This window comes from Podarcis bocagei, assembly GCF_964188305.1.
Source record: "Podarcis bocagei genome assembly, chromosome: 13".
In the NCBI taxonomy this organism is placed as follows: Eukaryota; Metazoa; Chordata; class Lepidosauria; order Squamata; family Lacertidae; genus Podarcis; species Podarcis bocagei.
The window spans coordinates 24,001,190-24,021,198 of record NC_138138.1 but is presented as its reverse complement, the minus strand read 5'-3'; the positions used below and the strand labels follow the sequence as shown (position 1 = coordinate 24,021,198).

The following is a 20,009-nucleotide window of genomic DNA, read 5'->3' as shown; positions in this document are numbered from 1 at the left end:
AAAGGGAGGGGTGAGGTGGGAAGACAAATTTCCCGTTGCCATGGCACTCCATGCAGGATTTGGTTGCTTGCATCACTGTCAGACCTATATCCCCTAATGGAACTAAAGTGAGGAGAGAGAGAGAGAGAGAGAGAGAGAGAGAGAGAGAGAGAGAGACAGACACTGTTCCCTTTCCATCTCCCTCCCTCCCTCGTGTCTCTCTCTCTCTCTCTCTCTCTCTCTGGCCTTACCCAGGATTTCTCCATTCCAAGCATTAGCAAGTGAGGCTGTTGCTAGAACCGTGCATGTGTGCGTGTAGATCTGCAGAGATTTAAAAGCCCAGGCATATAATAGTAGCTGAGGAGGGGAAAGGAGAAGGGGGGAGCCAGTGCCAGCAGCTGCTCATATTGTAGTGACGTCTGCTCCATCACCAGCCAGGGAGGACAGAAGCAAAAGAGAGAGCGAGGCACCGAGAGTGGCCAAGAGAGGCGGAAAGAGAGCGGTCAAAGTCCTGCAAATTCTAAGCAGGAGGCAGAGAACTCTCTGGCAGGTGTGCCAATGCCCTTTAGGGATGTCCCTCACTTGGAGATGGGCAGGCTTCCTTCGCTGCTTCTCGTGGTTTTTCTCCCTCCACTTCCTGAGGATCTCTAGAACCCTGCCGGATGCATCGGGACTTCCTAAGAGGGCTTCCCCGTGGCTGAAATGATCCCCACCGGATGACTGGTGTTTCCCGAGTCCCTTTGCCGAACCATGGAGATCTGCTTGTTGGGGTTTCTGGTTGGGTGTTTCCACCTGGAGCTCCTAGGAGCCGCTGGGATCTTCCACTATCAACGGGCAGCTCCACCCAAGGCCAGGACTCCAAAAGCAAAGGAATGGATGCCTTCCTCCTCCTCCCCCTCCCCGCTTTCACCTTCTTCTTCAGCTTTGACTTTCACTTGGGTGCCTACCCCCAACTTGGATAAAACAGATCCTGACGGGTCGGAGGCGGCGGCAGCCTTCCTGTACTCTGGAAAGGCGTTGCACCTTTTGCAAGCCAACTGTACCCGGAGATTTGAGGTGAGGGACACAGGGAAGGCCTCTGGCCCTCCCCCAGCTTTGCGTTCCTACTTGCGTGGTGCGACCGAGACCCTGGCCCATGCCACCAATTTCCTCAACATGGTCTTCCAGACCAACGACATCCGGGAGTCCAGCGTGAAGGAAGACATTGAGTGGTACCACGCCTTGGTCCGAAGTGTTATGGATGGAGACCCCCAAGTTTACAGAGCTGTGTTGACCTTCGATGCTCACCCGGTGTCTTCCAAGCCCCAACTGATGCTCCAGGCCACCAAGGAAAACAATGAGATCTTGCTCCAAGACCTCTCGGCCTCTGCAGAAAGCTTGAGGAATTTGACTTGGGAAAATGAGTGGTACAACTTCTTCCGTTTCCAGAGGGCTCCGTCGCTCTACAAGAGGATTCTCACCAATGACCTCAAGACCCTCGACACTCCCAAATGGAGCCAGGGAGATAGTTATGTGATGGATACCAGCCATATCAAGTGGTCGCCACCTTTCCTGGAATGTGAAGATGGGAAATTCCTGCCCAACTGGATGGTCACTCTCTCCTCTTCCTTCTACGGCCTCAAGCCTGATCTAAATCCAGAATTCAAGTGAGTCGGGGAAGGATGGTGATGATGAGGGGTGAGGTTGTGGACCATACTATTTGTGTGACACAGGAGATCCCTGATTTGATCTCCTAACTTTATAAACAAAGCCAAACTTCAATGCAGCTGTTGGGTGGGGGAAGCAGGGATTGGGTAGACAGCAAGCCTTGGAAGGGTTAACAAGGGGAGAAGTTGTTCGATATCCTTGTTTGGCCAGGCAGGATTCGGGGCTTGCCATTCCCTTTACCAGAAAAGTGTGATATTTATTAAGAAAAATCATAACCTATCAGTGGCTTACAATAATATTGCAAAGGTTTTAAAAAGAAAATACACACGATTTAAGTCTGCCCCAGAAGCTGATCTCAAGTGTAAGGAAACAACAAAAGCAAGGGTGAATGAAGACTACTCAAAAGCATGTGTAAAGAGAAGGGACATGCCTTCTCTTTCTTCACAACTGTGTAACCAGTGCTCACCTCTGTATAACTGGGAATATCGGACAGACCAAGGATTGTTGGGTTGTTCTGAAATAAAAGGAGTCCTCTGATCCAGGGGCGCTGAGGCTCAGGCTTTGGTGGGTGGCTCTCAAGGACAAAGAGAAAGCATTTCAATGCTCATTTAGTCTATGATTTCCCACATCCCAGGACCAAGCCTTGGAGATGCCAGACTCAAATTAAGCTCTCGGATCTCCAGGCCATTATTTTACCCACCTGCCCATTTGTTCAGACACAGCAGAAGTTGGGCCTGAAGTGAGGAGAGAAAGTCCCTCACATATATGCTTGCCACCAGGGATGGGCAAATCTGTCCATTTCGGTTCTTCTCGGTTTCTAATTTCCCCCTCCACATTTCACATCAGTTTTGCTATTTAATTATTGTTTAAGTCTCGTGAAAATTCACCAGCTTTTTTAGTGCAAGCTCCTAATATTCCCATTTTCAGCAAAGCGATTTCCCCTAACATATAATACTCTTTTTTTTTGCTGTTTTCACTAGGATTTGCACTTATCTGCACACTCTACCCTAGCATATCCATTTTGGTAGACATTGCTTGTCTGGAGAACTGCACTGCAAAATTAGTGGAACTGCAAATTCTGTGCTGTTTATTGTTTTGGGAAGTACAAATTAAGCAGGTCAGTCTTGAGATGTGAACGGAATCGAATTTCTCCCCCTCCCCCCTACCCGACCTGCCGACTATTCCTTCTATCAAGAAACAGTTCCTTATTTAGCAATACTGAATTTAAAGATAGAACAAGGAAGCGTCCCTTGAAACAAGGATGCAGGAGGCAAGCCGACCCCTGTATTTTCTCCAGGCACTGCTGCATCAGTGCTGTCCTTTACAACAGTGCTGTGGTGGGTAAACACCGGGGTCCTTAACATGTAATAGTGCTGGGGGCTCCAGCCTGGATGGAAAGTCCCTTGAGCCAAGGTACAGGGATGCCGTTGCTCAGCAAGGGGCATTGTTCAGAGGCTGCTGCCACCTTCTCTTCCCACATGCCCAGAGTTAATAGTCCACAGAAGTTGTTATTAGCCTGGCTTGTCTATGATTTCTGGTTTGGGAGATTGGGATACTCCAGTACGTCTAAAGCGTCCTTATCCAGTTGCCTAAAAGGGATTCTTGCTCAGAACAGGTGCTCAGAGCAAGTTTTATGATTGTATTATTGCAATATTGTTTTACAAGTCTGATTTCTTCATTCATGTTCACCAACCATGTACTCTGTCCTGGACAGTCCTCACTAATCCCAAAAGTGTGTGTGTGTGTGTGTGTGTGTGAGAGAGAGAGAGAGAGAGAGAGAGAGAGAGAGAGAGAGAGAGATGGTGAGAAATGAGCTTAGGTGAGGGAAAGGAACTCTGTACAAGGGTTCAAAATAACCCTTTAAAAAATATTAGCTCACATGTTATAGGGTTGAACTTAAGATTTCAAAGAGGTTCTGGGGCTGAGAGCCAGTACTCTGTTGTTGTTGTTGTTGTTGTTGTTGTTTAGTCGTTTAGTCGTGTCCGACTCTTCGTGACCCCATGGACCAGAGCACGCCAGACACTCCTGTCTTCCAATACTCAGTAGCCCCCCCCCAAAAAAAAAAAATCCCAGGAAAAAAGATGACCAAAGACAAAGAATTTGTTTTCCTCCAGACCAGGAATCAATGTGGTGCTTCCAGGTGTTGCTAGACTACAACTCCCATCATCCCTTACCATTGGCCATGCTGGGCAGAGGATGATGGGAGTTAAAACAATGTACAAAGGATAACAATTTCACCACTGCTGGGTTATAGGAATATATTTCTCTTTATCTTTAAATGGGGAGGCTGGAGACCTTAAATCTTACATGTCCACAATGACATGGCTAATATCTCAGCATCCGCCTGGTATAAAATCCTGAAAATCCAAGCTATTGCATGTAAAAGGGCCAATTATGAGTTTCTGGCAGAGATGTGGGAGGTTAGATACCTGTCCGTTTCCCACTGTGGGACTGATGGAAGCTCTATGATTAGCCACCTTTTTCGTCCCCGGAAAGACGTAATAAACTTCCTGCTTTTGCTACCTGCTGAGGACGGCAAAAACTGCAGTGGCCACGCCTACGGCAGGCCAAAACCCATGTCAGCTTGGTGAGAACGCAAATTGTGCCTATAGAAAAGAAGGCAGGGGGTCTAGTGCCCGGTTTTTAAAGGATTTGAGAATTAAGAGGGAGAACAATCTGATGAGAATGGGTTTTGCAAAACCATGGCATCCTACTACACGGAGTAAAGAGTTAGGTTAAACCTCAGGACGAAATGTGGTCCTTGAGGAAAGCCCCTAGTGAAGTGGTGGGTAGAGGAAGAACTTCCATCCCTCCCACCTCCAGCTAAAAGATTGGAGTTGGTAGCAAGGGATGAGTTTCAGTGGCCATTCTGTGTCCAATCTTAGCATGCCCCGGATCTCCAGTCCCATAGCAATAACCAGAGCCTCTCTCATCAGTTTGGGATGAAGGGAAGCAGGGCCATCTATAGCATATGCGCCACCGGGATGCAAAGATCCACCCAGCGCCCCCAAATTTTGACACGGCGGATCTCGTGACTAACTACTTCCCGCATTCCCGCCTGGGGAAAGGCAAGCACCAGGCAACCTCCACGCATGCCCTGGGCGAAAACCACGTTGCTTGCGGGATGGAGCTGTCGAAAAGCCACATGGAGCGCAGCTCTGTGCGCCAGGCTCTGCAGCCTGGACCAGCCCAGCCCGGGGTCGCATGGTGGGGCTCCTTACATTTCTCCTTCCTCACTGGCTGCCCGTTCAGAGCAGGGGGTTGAGGTTGGTCATTCTGGGGGCGGCGTGGGGCCTTCTCCTCTGGCGTGCCCAGTGCACATGGACAGTGGCAGCAGCACCTCAGTACCTGCTTGGCTGTGTCTGGCAGGTGGGGCATTGCCATAGGCGCCGACTCCATGGGGCCTGAGGGGGCCCGAGCCCCCTCAAAAATTTGTTTGGGGGGGCTCTGCCCCCCCAATAATTTAAGAAAATTATTAGGCACCTTGCCAAAAACCGCGCAGGGGACTCCGGCGCGCGCCTCCCAAAGTGACTGGGAGCTCCTAAGAAGGGGCGGGCAGGTCGGTCAGTCAGAGGAAGACCCCCAGCGGCGGGACTTTAGAAAGGAATGGAGCCGCGGGGCCGAGGAACGGCGTATTCGTCGCCGGCGAGGGACCGGGGTGAGGGGAGAATGGAGGGGACGGGAGTTCCCGCCGCCGGAGCGGGGCTTTTTTCTGGGTTCGGCTAAGGTGACGTTGGTAGGAGGGGGTGGCCGCCTCCCGGCGCGAAGCCTGGGGAGGGCAGGCCGGTTCTTGCATGCAAAAGCACCACTGCCATCCTGCCGCCAGTATGGACCCCGGTATGGGCCCCCCCAATATTTTTTATAAGTCGGCGCCCCTGGACATTGCAAAGGTGAAGCGAGGCGAATTGCCGCCGGGCCCCACAGCTGAGCAGCCCAGGGAACGCGCTGGGGCAGGGAGTGGCCCTATACCGCCTTTTCTGCCAAATCTGGCCAACGCAGATTTGGAGCGATGTCGGAGTCCAGCCGCACAGTCACCAGGGCGCAGTTGGCGGCAGCCTGGCGCCCCCCAGAATTCGGCGCCCGGGTGCCCCACACCCCTTACACTCCCGGGTAAAGATGGCCCTGAAGGGAAGAGTGTAACCTAACCTTCCTCAATGCCCCCGCACAGTAGGGTTTTCGGGAAGAACTCAGTTCCATACACTCAGCAAACCTCTAGCAAATAACACATTCAGGCGACTCCTCCCCCCCCCCAGCAAGTACCACTCTGTCTCTTGGAGTACAGGAGAAGGGGCAACAGAGGGGCAAAAGGAGCAGAGAGCTTTCCTCCCACAATGTGGTCCCTTCTCCAAGGAGGGTAGCTAAAGAGAACACCAGGAAATGCATCTCTAAAAAAAGAATGCATCGATCTGCATAACATTTGCACATGCTGCTTCAAATGTATAGGTGCAAACTTCGAAATAATGACTATAATTTATTGAATTAGAAATATAATTCAATTCATGATAGTGGGGAAGATTGTGGCCAGGTGATCTGAGTGTCTGCTCAGTCCGCTGCCTAGGTGTTGCTCAAAATTGCTAGGTTGGCAGACCATCCTTTTTACCTTTGCTCAAAACTGACGGGCAACGTCAAAGCCCTTCCTGCTCTCCTTTTTCAGATTTCTTAATATTTAAACTGGACTTGGGTGAGACAGCCCTTCAAAAAAAGAAGACAATTTTCTGCAAAACAGGACACAGCACCCCTCTCTGCAGGCTTACAGTCTCAAATATATTGACACAAAAAAGGGGCAAAGGGATGAACAGGAAAAGGCGCTGCTCCAATCCCATTGAAGATGTGAAATTTGGAAATGCTTGAGTCAAATTTGACATGCTGTTGGATTTCGAAGGTGTGTGAAACTTCCAGAGCTGAACCAATATTTCTTGACCGCACTTGTGCAAGCGTGATGTTTGGAGTGAAGCTTGCAGAGGCATTATCAATAAAACATGTGCAAAAGCACGGCATTCATTGTTGTTTTCTCAAGCCCAGCCCTCACACATGGAGACAGTTTCTTCAAATCAGGTTGCTTAGTTTTGGGGTGTGCCAAGGGCCTTCTGGCGGTTCCCTCACTGCAAGAAGCAAAGTTACAGAGAACCAGGCAGAGGGCCTTCTTGGTAGTGGCACCCACCCTGTGGAAGGCCCTCCCATCAGATGTCAAGGAAATAAAAAACTATCTGACTTGTAGAAGATATCTGAAGGCAACTCTCTTTAGGGAAGTTTTAATGTTTGATCTTTTATCGTGTTTTTAATATTTTGTTGGAAGCCACCCAGAGTGGTTGGGAAACCCTATCAGATGGGCGGGGTATAAATATATTATTATTGTTATTGTTACTGACAATTAGTGGAAATACTTGTCGTTTGGGCCGCTTGAAAGCTATATATATATATATATATATATATATATATATATATATATATATATATATATATATGCATATGTTTCCCATCTGACTGGGTTACCCCAGCCACTCCGGGCGGCTTCCAACAAATAGCAACAACATTACGATAATGAGCTTCCACAGCAGCACTGACTACAGATGTATAACAGGCTAGTTTTAGGATTTTCCCTGGCAAGGGAAAATCCAGATCATGTGTAGATCTCCACCCTGTCTCCATCCTTGCTTATTTTACCATCTAGTCCAATGGAAGAGTTCTGGAGGACTCAAATAATGTGCCTGCGATTCTGTGACATTTTAGTTGGCCTAATAAAGGTATTGCCTGAATATTGTCTTCTTATGGACCAATATAATCCTGTGGTAGCAACAACAACAACAACAACAACATTTATACCCCACCCATCTGGCTGAGTTTCCCCAGCCATTCTGGGCAGCTCCCAACAGAATATTAAAAACATGATAAAACATCAAATATTAAAAACTTCCCCAAACAGGGCTGCCTTCAGATATCTTCTAAAAGTTGTTAATTTCCTTGACATCTGATGGAAGGGTGTTCCACAGGGCAGTCACCACAACTGAGAAGACCCTCTACCTGGCTCCCTGTAACCATCACTTCTCGGGCTGAACGATGGGGGTGGAGACGCTTCTTCAGGTACACTGGGCCAAGGCCATTTAGGGCTTTAAAGGTCAACACCAACACTTTGAATTGTGCTTGGAAACATACTGGGAGCCAATGTAGGACCGGTGTTATATGGCCTCGGCAGCTACTCCCAGTCACCAGTCTAGCTGCCGCATTCTGGATTAGTTGTAGTTTCCGGGTGAAAGGTGGTATACAAATTTAGTAAGTAAATAAGTATGTTTACCTTTACTTTTTTAAAAAATGATTTCCCCCTTTCCACCTTGGACTTCTTTTTAAAAAAGTTCTAACCTAAAAGAAACCTCTTCCTGATTTACAATCTTAATTTGTTCGTGGCCGAACGCTGATGAACCATCGGTCCCTCTGTCTCGACCACAGACCTGCTTATGTGTCTGCCTGCCTACTCTTGCCCTTTGAATGAGCAAGCTCTTTCTGCACCATATATAAGTCCTTTTAGGCTCCCCCCCCCCCTTACACTGTTGAGAAATTGTGTGTGTGTTTCATAGTGTCCTATATCTGATAAGTCCATCCTCCCCCTGTGCGTTGACCAACAGCTGCTAGCCAGTGTAGTAGTACATAAATAATCAACAAACAGGTTGTTCCCCATGCGGTGACCCTGTTTGGCTGCTTCAGATCTGTCTGTTCCAGAGTTCAGGCAAGCGCAAAAGCCTGCGTCCATCTGGAAAAGGGCACACTCTCCAGGCCGCTTGTGAGCATGTATGTTGTTCATGCGTCTTAGTTACGTATCCATTTCAGCTCCCAGGAAATTGCATCCCTGACAGTGACTCTTGAGTTTCTGACTTGCAGAATTTAGATGTAGTTAAGGGCATGGAGGGTAGTTAAGGTTAAGGAGGGGCAGGTTTTTCCTTGAAAGTTCCGTTTAAAGGCGAACCAACCTCATTTGCGCTTCCTGAAACAAGATGTGAACTGAATCAGAGTCACCCTTCCAATTTGCACTTCTCTGGTGTCAAGGAGATAAGTAACTATACAACCTTTAGAAGACACCTGAAGCCAGCCCTGTGTAGGGAAGTTTTTCAATGTTTCATGTTTTATTATGTTTTTGTATATGCTGGAAGCCACCCAGAGTGGCTGGGGCAACTCAGTCAGATGGCAGGGTACAAATAATAAAATTCTTCTTCTTTTGCAAAAAGTGAGAAACTGCCTAAGCCATCTTGAACTCCAGGTCTGAGGGTTTAGGCGCACAAATCAAGGATCTGTGGCCCTCCAGGTGTTGATGAACTCCAGCCCTTATCCATCTCAGACAGCATGGCCAATGCTCAGGAATGATGGGAGTTCAAGTCCAACCACATCTGGAGGGCCACAGGTTCTCCATCCCAATCTTTGAAAACGTGAAGTGATTGTCAGGGTTAAAGTTTGTTTGTAGTGTCCTCTACCTGGAGAGACGTTATCCCTAGATATATGGGGAGGAAACATAGACTATACTCGATAGGAAAGAAATGATGCTTTGTCCATACTTAGAACATCATCTCCAGGGCTGACAGAACACATTTCACTTCCTGAAGCAAAGGTCAAGTTGACACATACCCCTTCATCACAGAGAAACCATTCAAACTGACCACTGAATCTTACTCCAACTGTGTGGATGGGACAGCAACCTCCACAGCTGGGATTGCCAACATGGCCCCCGTGGGCACTATTGCAGACCCTCCAAGTGTCCCTATTTTCCAGGGGCGTCCCTGATTTAGAGAAGCCGTCCTGGTTTCTGATTTGATCCCAGAATATGCTGCTTTCCCTTAAGATGTCCCTATTTTCGTTGGAGAGTATGGAGTTATTCGACCCCCCGAGCTGTCTGAAAGCAATCCTGTATAGGGAAGTTTTTGTTTTTTTAAATGTTTCATGATGCTTTTTATATATGTTGGAAGCTGCCCTGAGTGCCTGAGGCAACTCATTAAGATGTGTGGGGTATAAATAGTAAAATTATCATTTTGGAATGGGATGTCCCTATTATCATTGGAGAAATGTTGGAGGGTATGGTATTGTGCCCCTGAGGTCTTTCTCTGTAATGTATGAAGCCTCTGAGGCCCACGTTCGCTGACCCTTGGCTATGAGTGGGCTTACCACATAGAGCAGAAGCAGGAAGTTGGAATAGTGACACTCTTTCCACTTCCTCTCTCAGCTCTATGTGCTTCTCAAGGCTCAAATTAATTCTACTAAAGCCAACAATTACATGGAAAAAACAGAGTGTGTGTACATGTGCACACGCACACACTGATCTGACTAAGGGCCCTGAGAAGTGATCAGATGTAGTGCCCTTGGCACTTGCTTAAAAATAAAAATGTACCCATGGACCTAAAATGGTTTGCAACCCCGGCTCCTCAGCACTTGGGGCGGCAGGCTATGCTGGCTTCAGGCTGTGAAGGGTCTGTATATTTGAATCATCATCATCTTCTTCATCCTCATGTTGTACATAGTTTGGATTAAATCCTTGCTCCCCAATGAAGAATAGCCTTAATCATCTCTTTACTCTCCCACGTTTTATGGCGTGACCAAACATCAAACATCATTTCCCTGCTGATAGGCACAGGTTGCTCATGAGAGCAGTTATTTGCTCATATCAGCCAGCTGTGGCAGTGTCTGTAGCAACTCTGCAGAAGACACAGGTGTTGGGTGCTGCTGTAGTCTAAACCACTGAGCCTCTTGGGCTTGCTGATTGGAAGGTTGGTGGTTTGAATCCCAGCAACGGGGTGAGCTCCTGTTGCTCTGTCCCAGCTCCTGCCAACCAACCTAGCAGTTCAAAAGCACACCAGTGCAAGTAGATAAATAGGTACCGCTGCGGCGGGAAGGTAAACGGCATTTCTATGCACTCTGGCTTCAATCACAGTGTCCCGTTGCACCAGAAGCGGTTTAGTCCTGCTGGCCACATGACCCAGAAAGCTGTCTGTGGACAAATGCCAGCTCCCTCGGCCTGAAAGCAAGATGAGCGCCGTACCCTATAGCCACCTTTGACTGGACTTAACCGTCCAGGGGTCCTTTACCTTACCGTTACCTCCTGCCTTCTACATTGCAAGCCTAACCTCTTGTGTTATCTGTTCCAGGGGAGTTCTGAGGATGGATGTTAGAATCCAGAAGATTGACATAAACCAGTGTGCCAGTGGACAGGGATGGTTTGCAAACACCCACCAGTGTGACCTCAACAGCACACAGGTAAGGAAGATCCTTACAGCTCTACTGCCAATTAATCTCATGTATAACAATATTAGCTAGCAGCCTTTTCTTCTGAAGTACCCATCCTCTAGAACTCCCTCCCTAGAAATACCCATAACTCCTGAAACCACCTTCTACGTAACACATACCGGTAAGTGCCTGTGTCGTTGCTGTATGTCACACAGCAGTGCCACAGTCAAGACTCAGACTGTGATTTACAATCTCTGGGATCAGTGGGGTCTGGTGCCCATTGTGATTGGTGGGGCAGGTGGCAGGGAGCCCCACAGTAGGCGGAACCAGAGCCAAGGACAGGAAGAGCCAGCTAATACCTGCTGCAGGTCAGGAATCACTCAGTTCAAAGGTGGAGTTAAGTCTTTACAGTGGTACCTTAGGTTAAGAACTTAATTTGTTCCGGAGGTCCGTTCTTAACCTGAAACTGTTCTTAACCTGAAGCACCACTTTACCTAATGGGACCTCCCTCTGCCGCCGTGCCACTGCCACGCGATTTCTGTTCTCATCCTGAAGCAAAGTTCTTAACCCGAGGTACTATTTCTGGGTTAGCGGAGTCTGTAACCTGAAGAGTCTGTAACCTGAAGCGTCTGTAACCTGAGGTACCACTGTAGCAAAAACATGACCTCCACAGACTTAGCTGAGTGTCAGGCCCAATGAGCAGAGCAACTCATTCCCAGTGGTCTTCTTCAATGAAATCAGTTGCCGAGATGCCTCCACACCAGGCCTTTTTTCAAGCAATCAGAGACTGTGCCTGTGTGCAGCTAAACTCTCCTCCTCCCTTGTCGTGCCTCTTCTGATTTTGGGAGACAAGTAGGGAGGAAAGCTTGTTGCAGAAGGAGGGGGAGACACCCGTGATTCTGCACCAGCCGGACTCCTCTCTGCCTCTTGGCGTCACACATCCCACTTTCCAGCTTCTGTCTCTGATTCTGAACTTCTCTCTGCCACAAATCCTCCCTGCTCACTAAGCCCTGTTACCTCTTCATCTTCCAATACCCCCTCTTCCCAGCCTGCTCCCTCTTCTCCCTTTGACCACTAATCATTGTCCCACCACCACTCCCTGGACTCTGAACCTTCCCCAGCTGGTTCCTCCCACCATTCCTCTGCATCCAACCAGTCCAACCAAACCACCAGCTGGCTGAAGTTCATGGGGCACGGCCCCATTCACCATATTTTTTGCTCCATAAGACGCACCTGACCATAAGACGCACCTAGTTTTTGGAGGAGGATCTGATGGTGAATTTGGGGTGACCCAATGCAAAAATCCTGAGGAACCATGTGGATCCGTGCTTTGTAACCACATTTTTGCACCATTGCAGCCCCAGGAAACAGTGGGTGCGTTATTTTTTTGGTGCAGGCTGTAGTGATCACATGCTATGTGATCTGATAGTGAATTTGGGGTGACCCAATGTAGAAATCCAGAGGATCCATGAACTTTTACCTCCCCCCTCCCAGGCAGCCTCTGTTAGCCTCCCTTATCTCTCTTTCGATCCCACTGATCAGCTGTTTCCTTTCAACACTCCCTTCCCTCTTGTTTGCCTTAGTGTAGTGTCTTTTCCTTAGCTGGAGCAGTTTTTTGCTCCTCCTTTTCCTCTAATTTCTCTCTTTTGCTTTAGTCTTCCTGTTTCCCCCCTTTGTAAGTTTGCTGTCTTTGCCTCCCCCCTCCCAGTCAGCCTCCTTTATCTCTAGCGTCCCTTATCTCCCTCCCCGATCGCTTGCTCATTAGTGGCTTTGTTTCAACACCCACTTCCCTCTTTCAAAAAAAAAAAAAAAAGCACAATCTGCTTTTCGCCCCTGGGCAATTCGGCTCCAGGGACCACACATTTGCTCCATAAGACGCACAGACATCTCCCCTTACTTTTTAGGAAGAAAAATGTGTGTCTTATGGAGCAAAAAATACGGTATATAAATGGACCAGCCTCTGTTGTCAGAGATTAGGTATCTGTGTCCCTCCAAATGTTATTGGACTTCAGCTGCTGCCTGGTGTTTTGCTGCCAGAGCTGGAGCACCAAATCTTTACTAGCAAGGAGAACGAAAGCTAGAGGACATCTCAAAGTTTTGCCGAAGGAGGAATTCTCAAAGGTTTCTTCTTTGGCCAGGACAAAAATCTATCATACGGTACGATATATTGACAGCTAAGTCACCATATGCGACAAACACTCCGCACATTACATCACTTCGTACAAAATGTGTAAACATCAACAACACATAAATCTTTAAAAACCAAAGAAATGTGAAATAACATTGAAAAGAAAAAAACGCAGCCTGGATTACTTGGGGGCTATATGTGAATTTCTGAAATGTAATTTCTTGTCGACGCTTTCAAACTTTTGTGCAAATGAATAAATTGATGTTAATGTAATATGATAAATGGTTATTGTTGATTACCCTTGATTAATTGCGGTACATTTCTTGCCGATTTGTAAAACGTGTTTCAAACATCTTGTCTTGCACACACTTGTTTAATCCTCCTTCCTTTTCAATGCAGCTCCTGCCATTAAAAGTTCATACAAGTGCCTTACATTAAAAAAAACTTACTGATGTTCTAGGCACCATTCAATTGACCATTAAGTATATCATTTCATAGATATTTGCTGCTGTCAAAATCTCTGCTCAAAGCACATAGGGTGTTTTCTCTTTGAAGAAACCTGCAGATTTCTTCTTCTTCTGTGATATTCCTTGCTGCCACAGGGATAGCCTGGCTGAGTCTCCATCCCGCCCTGCCCCCTTCAATCTGCTATGTTGCTTAGTACCGTTCTCAGCCAGCATCACTCTTCTCCCTCTCTGCCACTGCCTTCCTCCTGCTTCTTTCCAGCATCCCTCCTGTGTCTCATTTCCCCTTTGCTTCCTGCCTCCCTGCATTATCCCCCCTTCTCTCTGCCGACCCATCTGCCTCCTTCAGCTGCTCTGTACCTTCACTGCACAGCAGGGGTTTAATGTGCAAATCTGCATTTAAGCACCTTTTGCCCGAGGAGTGTGTGTTGGTGCCTGCCTGCTGCGATGAACACTGGGCACGAAGCCTACAATGAGCAGGGACAGGATGGTTTGTTGTTCTCGTGGTGGTGGTGGTCTGTGTGTGCTACAAATCGGGAGCTGTGTGACAGGAACCAGCTTGGGAGGTCTCCCAGGCGTGCGGACCAGTTGGTGCAAGGAAGCAGGGGTACCGGGAAAGCTTTGAGGGGGTGCAGAGTGGAATCAGCTGCCTGGCAATGTTTGCAGCAGGATGTAAAATTAGTCAAGTTTTGATTCAGGCAAGACATATTTGTGGCAAAGGCAAAAATAGAAAAGGAAAAGGGCCACTGGTAGTCAAGAGGCAGGGTTGCAGTTCCTTGCACAGCTCTTCAGAGACCACGGCTCAGTGGCGCAGCACTCAGTGGTGGTTCTGGGTTCAAAACATGCCCACACACATCTCTAGTTGGCTGTGAATGTCTCCAGTCTGAAATCCTGCTGTTGCTAGTCAGTATAGACCAGACATCTCCAAGCTGTTCAGGCCCAGGGCCCACATTTAACCCAAACATACATTTGGGTGACCTGCTACTTAATTTAGTGCTCCTGTTGCAGCCCACCTTGGATCAGGCTGTGACCCACCAGCCAAAGACATTTACCAGTTGAAGACCAGTGTAGTATGCAGTCCTGAAGCTGCATGGACCCATTGTCTGACTCAGTGTAAGGCAGATTCCTCTGTCCCCATGAAAAGAAGCAGCAGAATAAATGATGGGAAAGGAGCCTTTGGTCCTTTGTGCATAATGTACACCAGGGGTCAGCAACCTTTTTCAGCCATGGGCCGGTCCACTGTCCCTCAGACCATGTGGGGGGCCGGACTATTTTTTTTGGGGGGGGGGGAGAACGAATTCCTATGCCCCACAAATAACCCAGAGAAGTATTTTAAATAAAAGGACACATTCTACTCATGTAAAATCATGCTGATTCCCAGACCGTCCGCGGGCCGGATTGAGAAGGCGATTGGGCCGCATCTGGCCCCCAGGCCTTAGGTTGCTTACCCCTGGTGTACACTATACCTTCAGCTTGTTACAGTGGTGCAGAACAGCAGTGTACTGATCTTCTCACCTGAAGATAAATACTGCCTTTGCATATACAGTGGTACCTTGGAAGTTGAACGGAATCCATTTCAGAAGTCCGTTCAACTTTCAAAACGTTCAGAAACCAAGGCCTGGTTTCTGATTGGCTGCAGTTGGAGAATGAAACTTTGAAAAACCACTTTAAACAAGAGAAAGGTCTCAGCTCACCTCCAGCCCTTGACAGACCAAGTGGCTCTTGAGGAGTTTTTCCTGGTGCCATGACAACCAACCTGTCTTGTTCCTCAGGCTCCTCCTTGGGATCTGAGTAGGAACTTATCATAGGGTTCCCTATCAGATTACTTTCCATATGTAAGGAGACATGTTCCTTAACCATAACTTAATTCTTTTGGGCAACTTGCGTATACAGTTTAATCTTAAGGCCACCCCACTAGTTTTGAAAGGTAGATAACGTTTTGAGCCCAGAGTTATTGGCTGTAGTCATTCTTAATACGTAATGATGCCTCTGGCCGCTTCTAAAACTTCACCAAATGTTTGACTTTATTGGAATTTTGGTGAAATTTGCTGTTTGTTTTACATTGCAAATGAACGTGAACTGAATGTTCTAAGCTGAAAACAGGTGGGATTAATGTCAGCAATACAAAACCCAGGCGTTAATGGTTAATATTTCCACAGCAGAACTTTCCATGACATATTCCCTTTATATAAGCCCAGTGTTTTATTTCTGGGGGGATGCAGGGAGACGCATACCCCTAGACATTTTGTGAATCTAGGTTTGGCCTCATTGAGGGGCAGTATTTCAATATGAAATGGGACGCAGGTGGCGCTGTGGTCTAAATCAGTGTTTCCCAACCACTGTTCCGCAGCACACTAGTGTGCCGTGAGATGTTGCCTGGTGTGCCGCGAGATGTTGCCTGGAGGGAGGCGGGCGAGTCGGGCGGCGAGAGGCGGGGCGGCGGCGGCGAGGAGAGGCCGCCCAGCGCGGGGCTCTCGCCGTCTGCCTGCCTGGCTGCCTGCGAGCTCGGCGGGCAGCGCCTCAGTCCACAGCGCCCGCCTCGCGGCTCTCATTCCCTGCCCCTGCCAAAGCTCACCCAGCCAAGCCGCGCTCTCCTTCCTGCCTCGCTTTGCTGCCTCCTCCCCCCCCCCAAAGCTTGGAGGTTCCCCGGCAAGGGGGAGGGGGAAAAATTGAAACTTACACTTTCGTGCGTCCCTCCCGGCGTGACGCTGCGCGCTGACGTCACGGGGCTGTAATGGTGGTGTGCCTCGAGATTTTTTTCATCAAACAAGTGTGCCTTTGCCCAAAAAAGGTTGGGAAACACTGGTCTAAATCACTGAACCTCTTGGGCTTGCCGTTCAGAAGGTCAGCAGTTCAAATCCCTGTGACGGGGTGAGCTCCCGTTGCTCAGTCCCAGCTCCTGCCAACCTAGCAGTTCGAAAGCATGCCAAAAAGTGCAAGTAGATAAATAGGTACTGCGGTGGCAGGAAGGTAAATGGCATTTCTGTGTGCTGCTCTGGTTTCGGTGTTCCCTTGCACCAAAAGCAGCTTAGTCATGCTGGCCACATGACCTGGAAAAACTGTCTGCGGACAAATGCCGGCTCCCTCGGCCTGTAAAGCGAGATGAACGCTGCAACCCCAGAGTCATCTGCGACTGGACCTAACTGTCAGGGGTCCTTTACCTTTACCTTTTTATTTCAATATGAGTAGGAAAATGAGAGTACCCCTAAACATTTTTTTAGGGGGGGAGCAGTGTGTAAGCCCATCACACAAAGGATCACCTGGGCAGCTTACAGCCTTCAGTTCAGCATGGGAGAAATTATTCTTTATTGACACTAAATTTATCTATCAACACCTCTGTCTCTTGTTTTTGGGCAGTAAAATCACAGAGAGAGAGAGAAAGAGAGAGAGAGAGAGAGAGAAAGAGAGAGAGAGGCCGAAGTGTCGTATAACTTTGTTCATTTTACCTGTGATTCCTGGCATGATAAATACTGGCATGATTTTTATTATGTCATTAGCAGGGCATGAGGGCAGAGGTCCTCCCCAGTTGTTTGTCCCTGGCACCCCTGGTATTCGGAGGTTCTACTCTGTGAACATGGCTAATTGGGACCTGCAGCAAAATGTTGCAGTGTGAAATGCTCCTGTTCAGGATACTCCATTCCATCCCTTCACCTGCCAGTATTGTTTTCTTCCCGCCCCCAGCAGTCAGTTTGCATTCTGTGGTCGCCAAACATGCTCAGTCCTTATAGGACTGTTGTTGTTTTTAGTTTCCTCTCCCTTTCTGGTATTTTTATTTTTTTCCAATGGATATATTTTGTACTTCTACAACCCTCAGTATTCCCCTGACTCTACCGATAGCTCCCCTACTGCGTGAGGATAGGACAATTTTATCTGGAGCCCCCTAGAAAAGGAGGGAAGGATTCTAGACTAGGTGTAGGGATCCTATCACATTCCAGAGGTTGAAGAACTGTAACTCCCATCATCTCTAGTCATAGGCCACGCTTGTTTAGAGCTGATGGGAGTTGTAATTCAGCGACAACTGGGGGACCAAAGGTTCCCCAGTGCTGCTTCATGGATTTGTCCATCCCTTTTTCTAAACCACCTGAGCAAGGGACCATCAACGGATCTGGTGGCTATGAATCCCACATCCAAACCGCTTCTCAAGTGTGTTGGGCCCCTGGCTTAGATCAGCCTGGCTCTCTTGACAGCACCCCAAAAGCGCCACTTAAGGCAGCCGTTGCGCCTCGTCCAACGGTAGGGCCGGCTTCACCCACAGCACCTGGAATGTACAAAACCCAGACCCTTCTCTTTTGCATCCTTCCACTTCTGATTTAGCAAGGCCTTTTCATTCTTCCTTTCTTAAGAGAGAGAGAGAGAGAGAGGAAACACGGTCCAACATTGTTAATTAACAGCTCGCATCTATCTTTGGCTGATTTCCGTTCCATCCTCCTTTTCTCATGCTGGGTAAATACCAGCGACACACGCTGATCATTATGTGTGTGTAATTAAATCATTTCTTTTGAACCATGGGAGCCCTTTAAATATCTTCTTCCTCGGGCGCTTCTGACTCCGCAATCTGTGAGAGCCCAGGCGTCCCTCCCATCTAGCCACTCCGTCCCCAAACGCAGGCTCCCCACCTCTCGTTTCCTCCCCCACCCCACATTTTTCATCTGCTCCCTGGCCTCTTTTGCCCCTTCCCCCATTTCCTTGCGCCTTATGCTTGCTAGCACTACCCTGAATTCCTAGAAGAACAGGCTCCCACAATCTGTTCCTCAGACAAATTAGGACAACATTTTTGGTCAGGGAGCTGAGTGGATGAAATTTCACCCCATCACAGATTCCAAAATGGATCGTGAAGCCTAAGGGGCCCTGACCTGTTTATTGAACGTTCATCCTGATTTTCTGGCACAAAGTTTGCCCAGAGGTTCGATTGTGTCGTCTTTATTTATTCATTAAATTTATATGCTACCCTTCCTCCTGAAGGAGCCCAGGGCAGCAAACATGTCAAGAAACAATTCTTGATTTTTTTTAGAAAGCCTAATAAAAACAGTTAAAATGTTGGCTTGTGAGTTGTGCATTTGAAACCATTGATTTTATTGTATTGTTTATTCATCGTTTTAGACTGTACACCCTTCAGAGTAGATTAAACAAAAAAAAGCACAGAGCCATATATATTTATAGTGCTATGGTGCTATGGACATAAATGTTAATCATAATATTCCAAAGCCAGTTAACATTATAAAAACATTAGAAAGCAGTTGATAGTATCGTCTCAACCAGGGATCTCTGGGTTGCCAAGAACTGTTTCTTTGAGCCATCAAATGCCTCTGTAAAGAGTGTGTGTGCATGTGTATATACAGTGTGTGTACACAGTGTGCACACATGTGTATATACAGTATACATACAGTCATACACATATGTATATATGCACATATATGTACACACACACACTTTGTTTTGAGCATTCATTGTTATTTGCTTGTGCTTTCTATACCCTGAAATGGGCCTGCAACCTGTCAGAATAAGGCAGGTCCTGAGGCCATAACAGAAATATTTCCACCCTGAGCTGAATCTCAGTGTACAAGCAGGATTGCAGTTGAAGTGGACCTCTGCCCCATTCCTACTTCAAATCCCACCTCAATCCCATCCTCATCATAGGCGCCAACTCCTAGCGGTCAAGGGGTCTTCGGACCCCCCAGTAAAATATTTGAGGGGGCCAGGACCCCCCCCCAAGTTAATGGGCATTGCCATTCAAATGCACCATGCCATGTGATTGATTATGCGGGGCTTACCTGCCACCCAATATTTTATCCAAGCTGGCACCCCTGATGCTCATCGGAGCCTTGCATTAGCCGCTCTAACTCTTTGCATCTCTGCTTGAATTGTGCCTTGAAAGGCTACTGAACTTCAGCTTAAGAGGCAACATGAGTCCTCTGAGCATGTGCAGGGTGCCTTCACCATTGAGAAGCCGCAGCCCTTTCTTCATCATCATCAAACCTTTTATTGGCATCACATACAAACATCCAAAACAAATCAATACAGAATTACCACTTCCCCAGTGGCACAAAACATTTGCTAAAAGAGGCAGAGCAGTCTATGGTCACATCTCTACGTCTCCAGGGAGATCAGACGTCTGCAGTGTATTTCAACGACAAAAAACCAAATAGAGATAACTTGGTGAGCTCCTGATCATTCCCCAGTAATAGAAAATGTACGACCTCCAACTCTGGTTTCCATTTGGGGATACAGAGTTGATGTAGAAATTGCTGGCGGAGATCAGCATATAGTTTACAATTAAGAACCATATGTGTAAGGGTTTCCACTTGGTGGTCTTCACATGGGCAAGTTCTTTCTCCTTCCACCCTGCCTGAGAATCTTCCCCAAAGGATGTGAGGGCGATCTGGCTGCGACATCTGTCACCCCATTGATCGCCAGGGTTGATTCAGCTGATCTGGCTGGCTAGGCAGGTGTCCCCTCCCTCCCTCACCGCTCCATGTGCGTCCCTCCCGAAGCTGCGCGCTCAACCATCCCAGATAGAAGGAGTGTACCATTCTTTGGTCAAGGGTATACGATAGCTGCACTCCCCTGCTAGAACCTCCAAACAAGCAGCC

The 20,009-nt window shown here is 47.9% G+C and overlaps 1 protein-coding gene across 1 annotated transcript in view; it reads left to right on the top strand.

The window, feature by feature from the left end:
* Window positions 1-215: 215 nt before the first annotated feature.
* The window catches only part of GPR179 (G protein-coupled receptor 179), a 47,602-nt gene continuing 27,808 nt past the window's right edge, over window positions 216-20,009 (top strand). Inside the window, exons 1-2 of the mRNA XM_081166006.1 lie at window positions 216-1,625; window positions 10,749-10,857. Coding sequence (XP_081022132.1) covers window positions 730-1,625; window positions 10,749-10,857 — 1,005 coding nt within the window. The 5' untranslated portion in view covers window positions 216-729. The remainder of the gene's footprint in view (window positions 1,626-10,748; window positions 10,858-20,009) is intronic.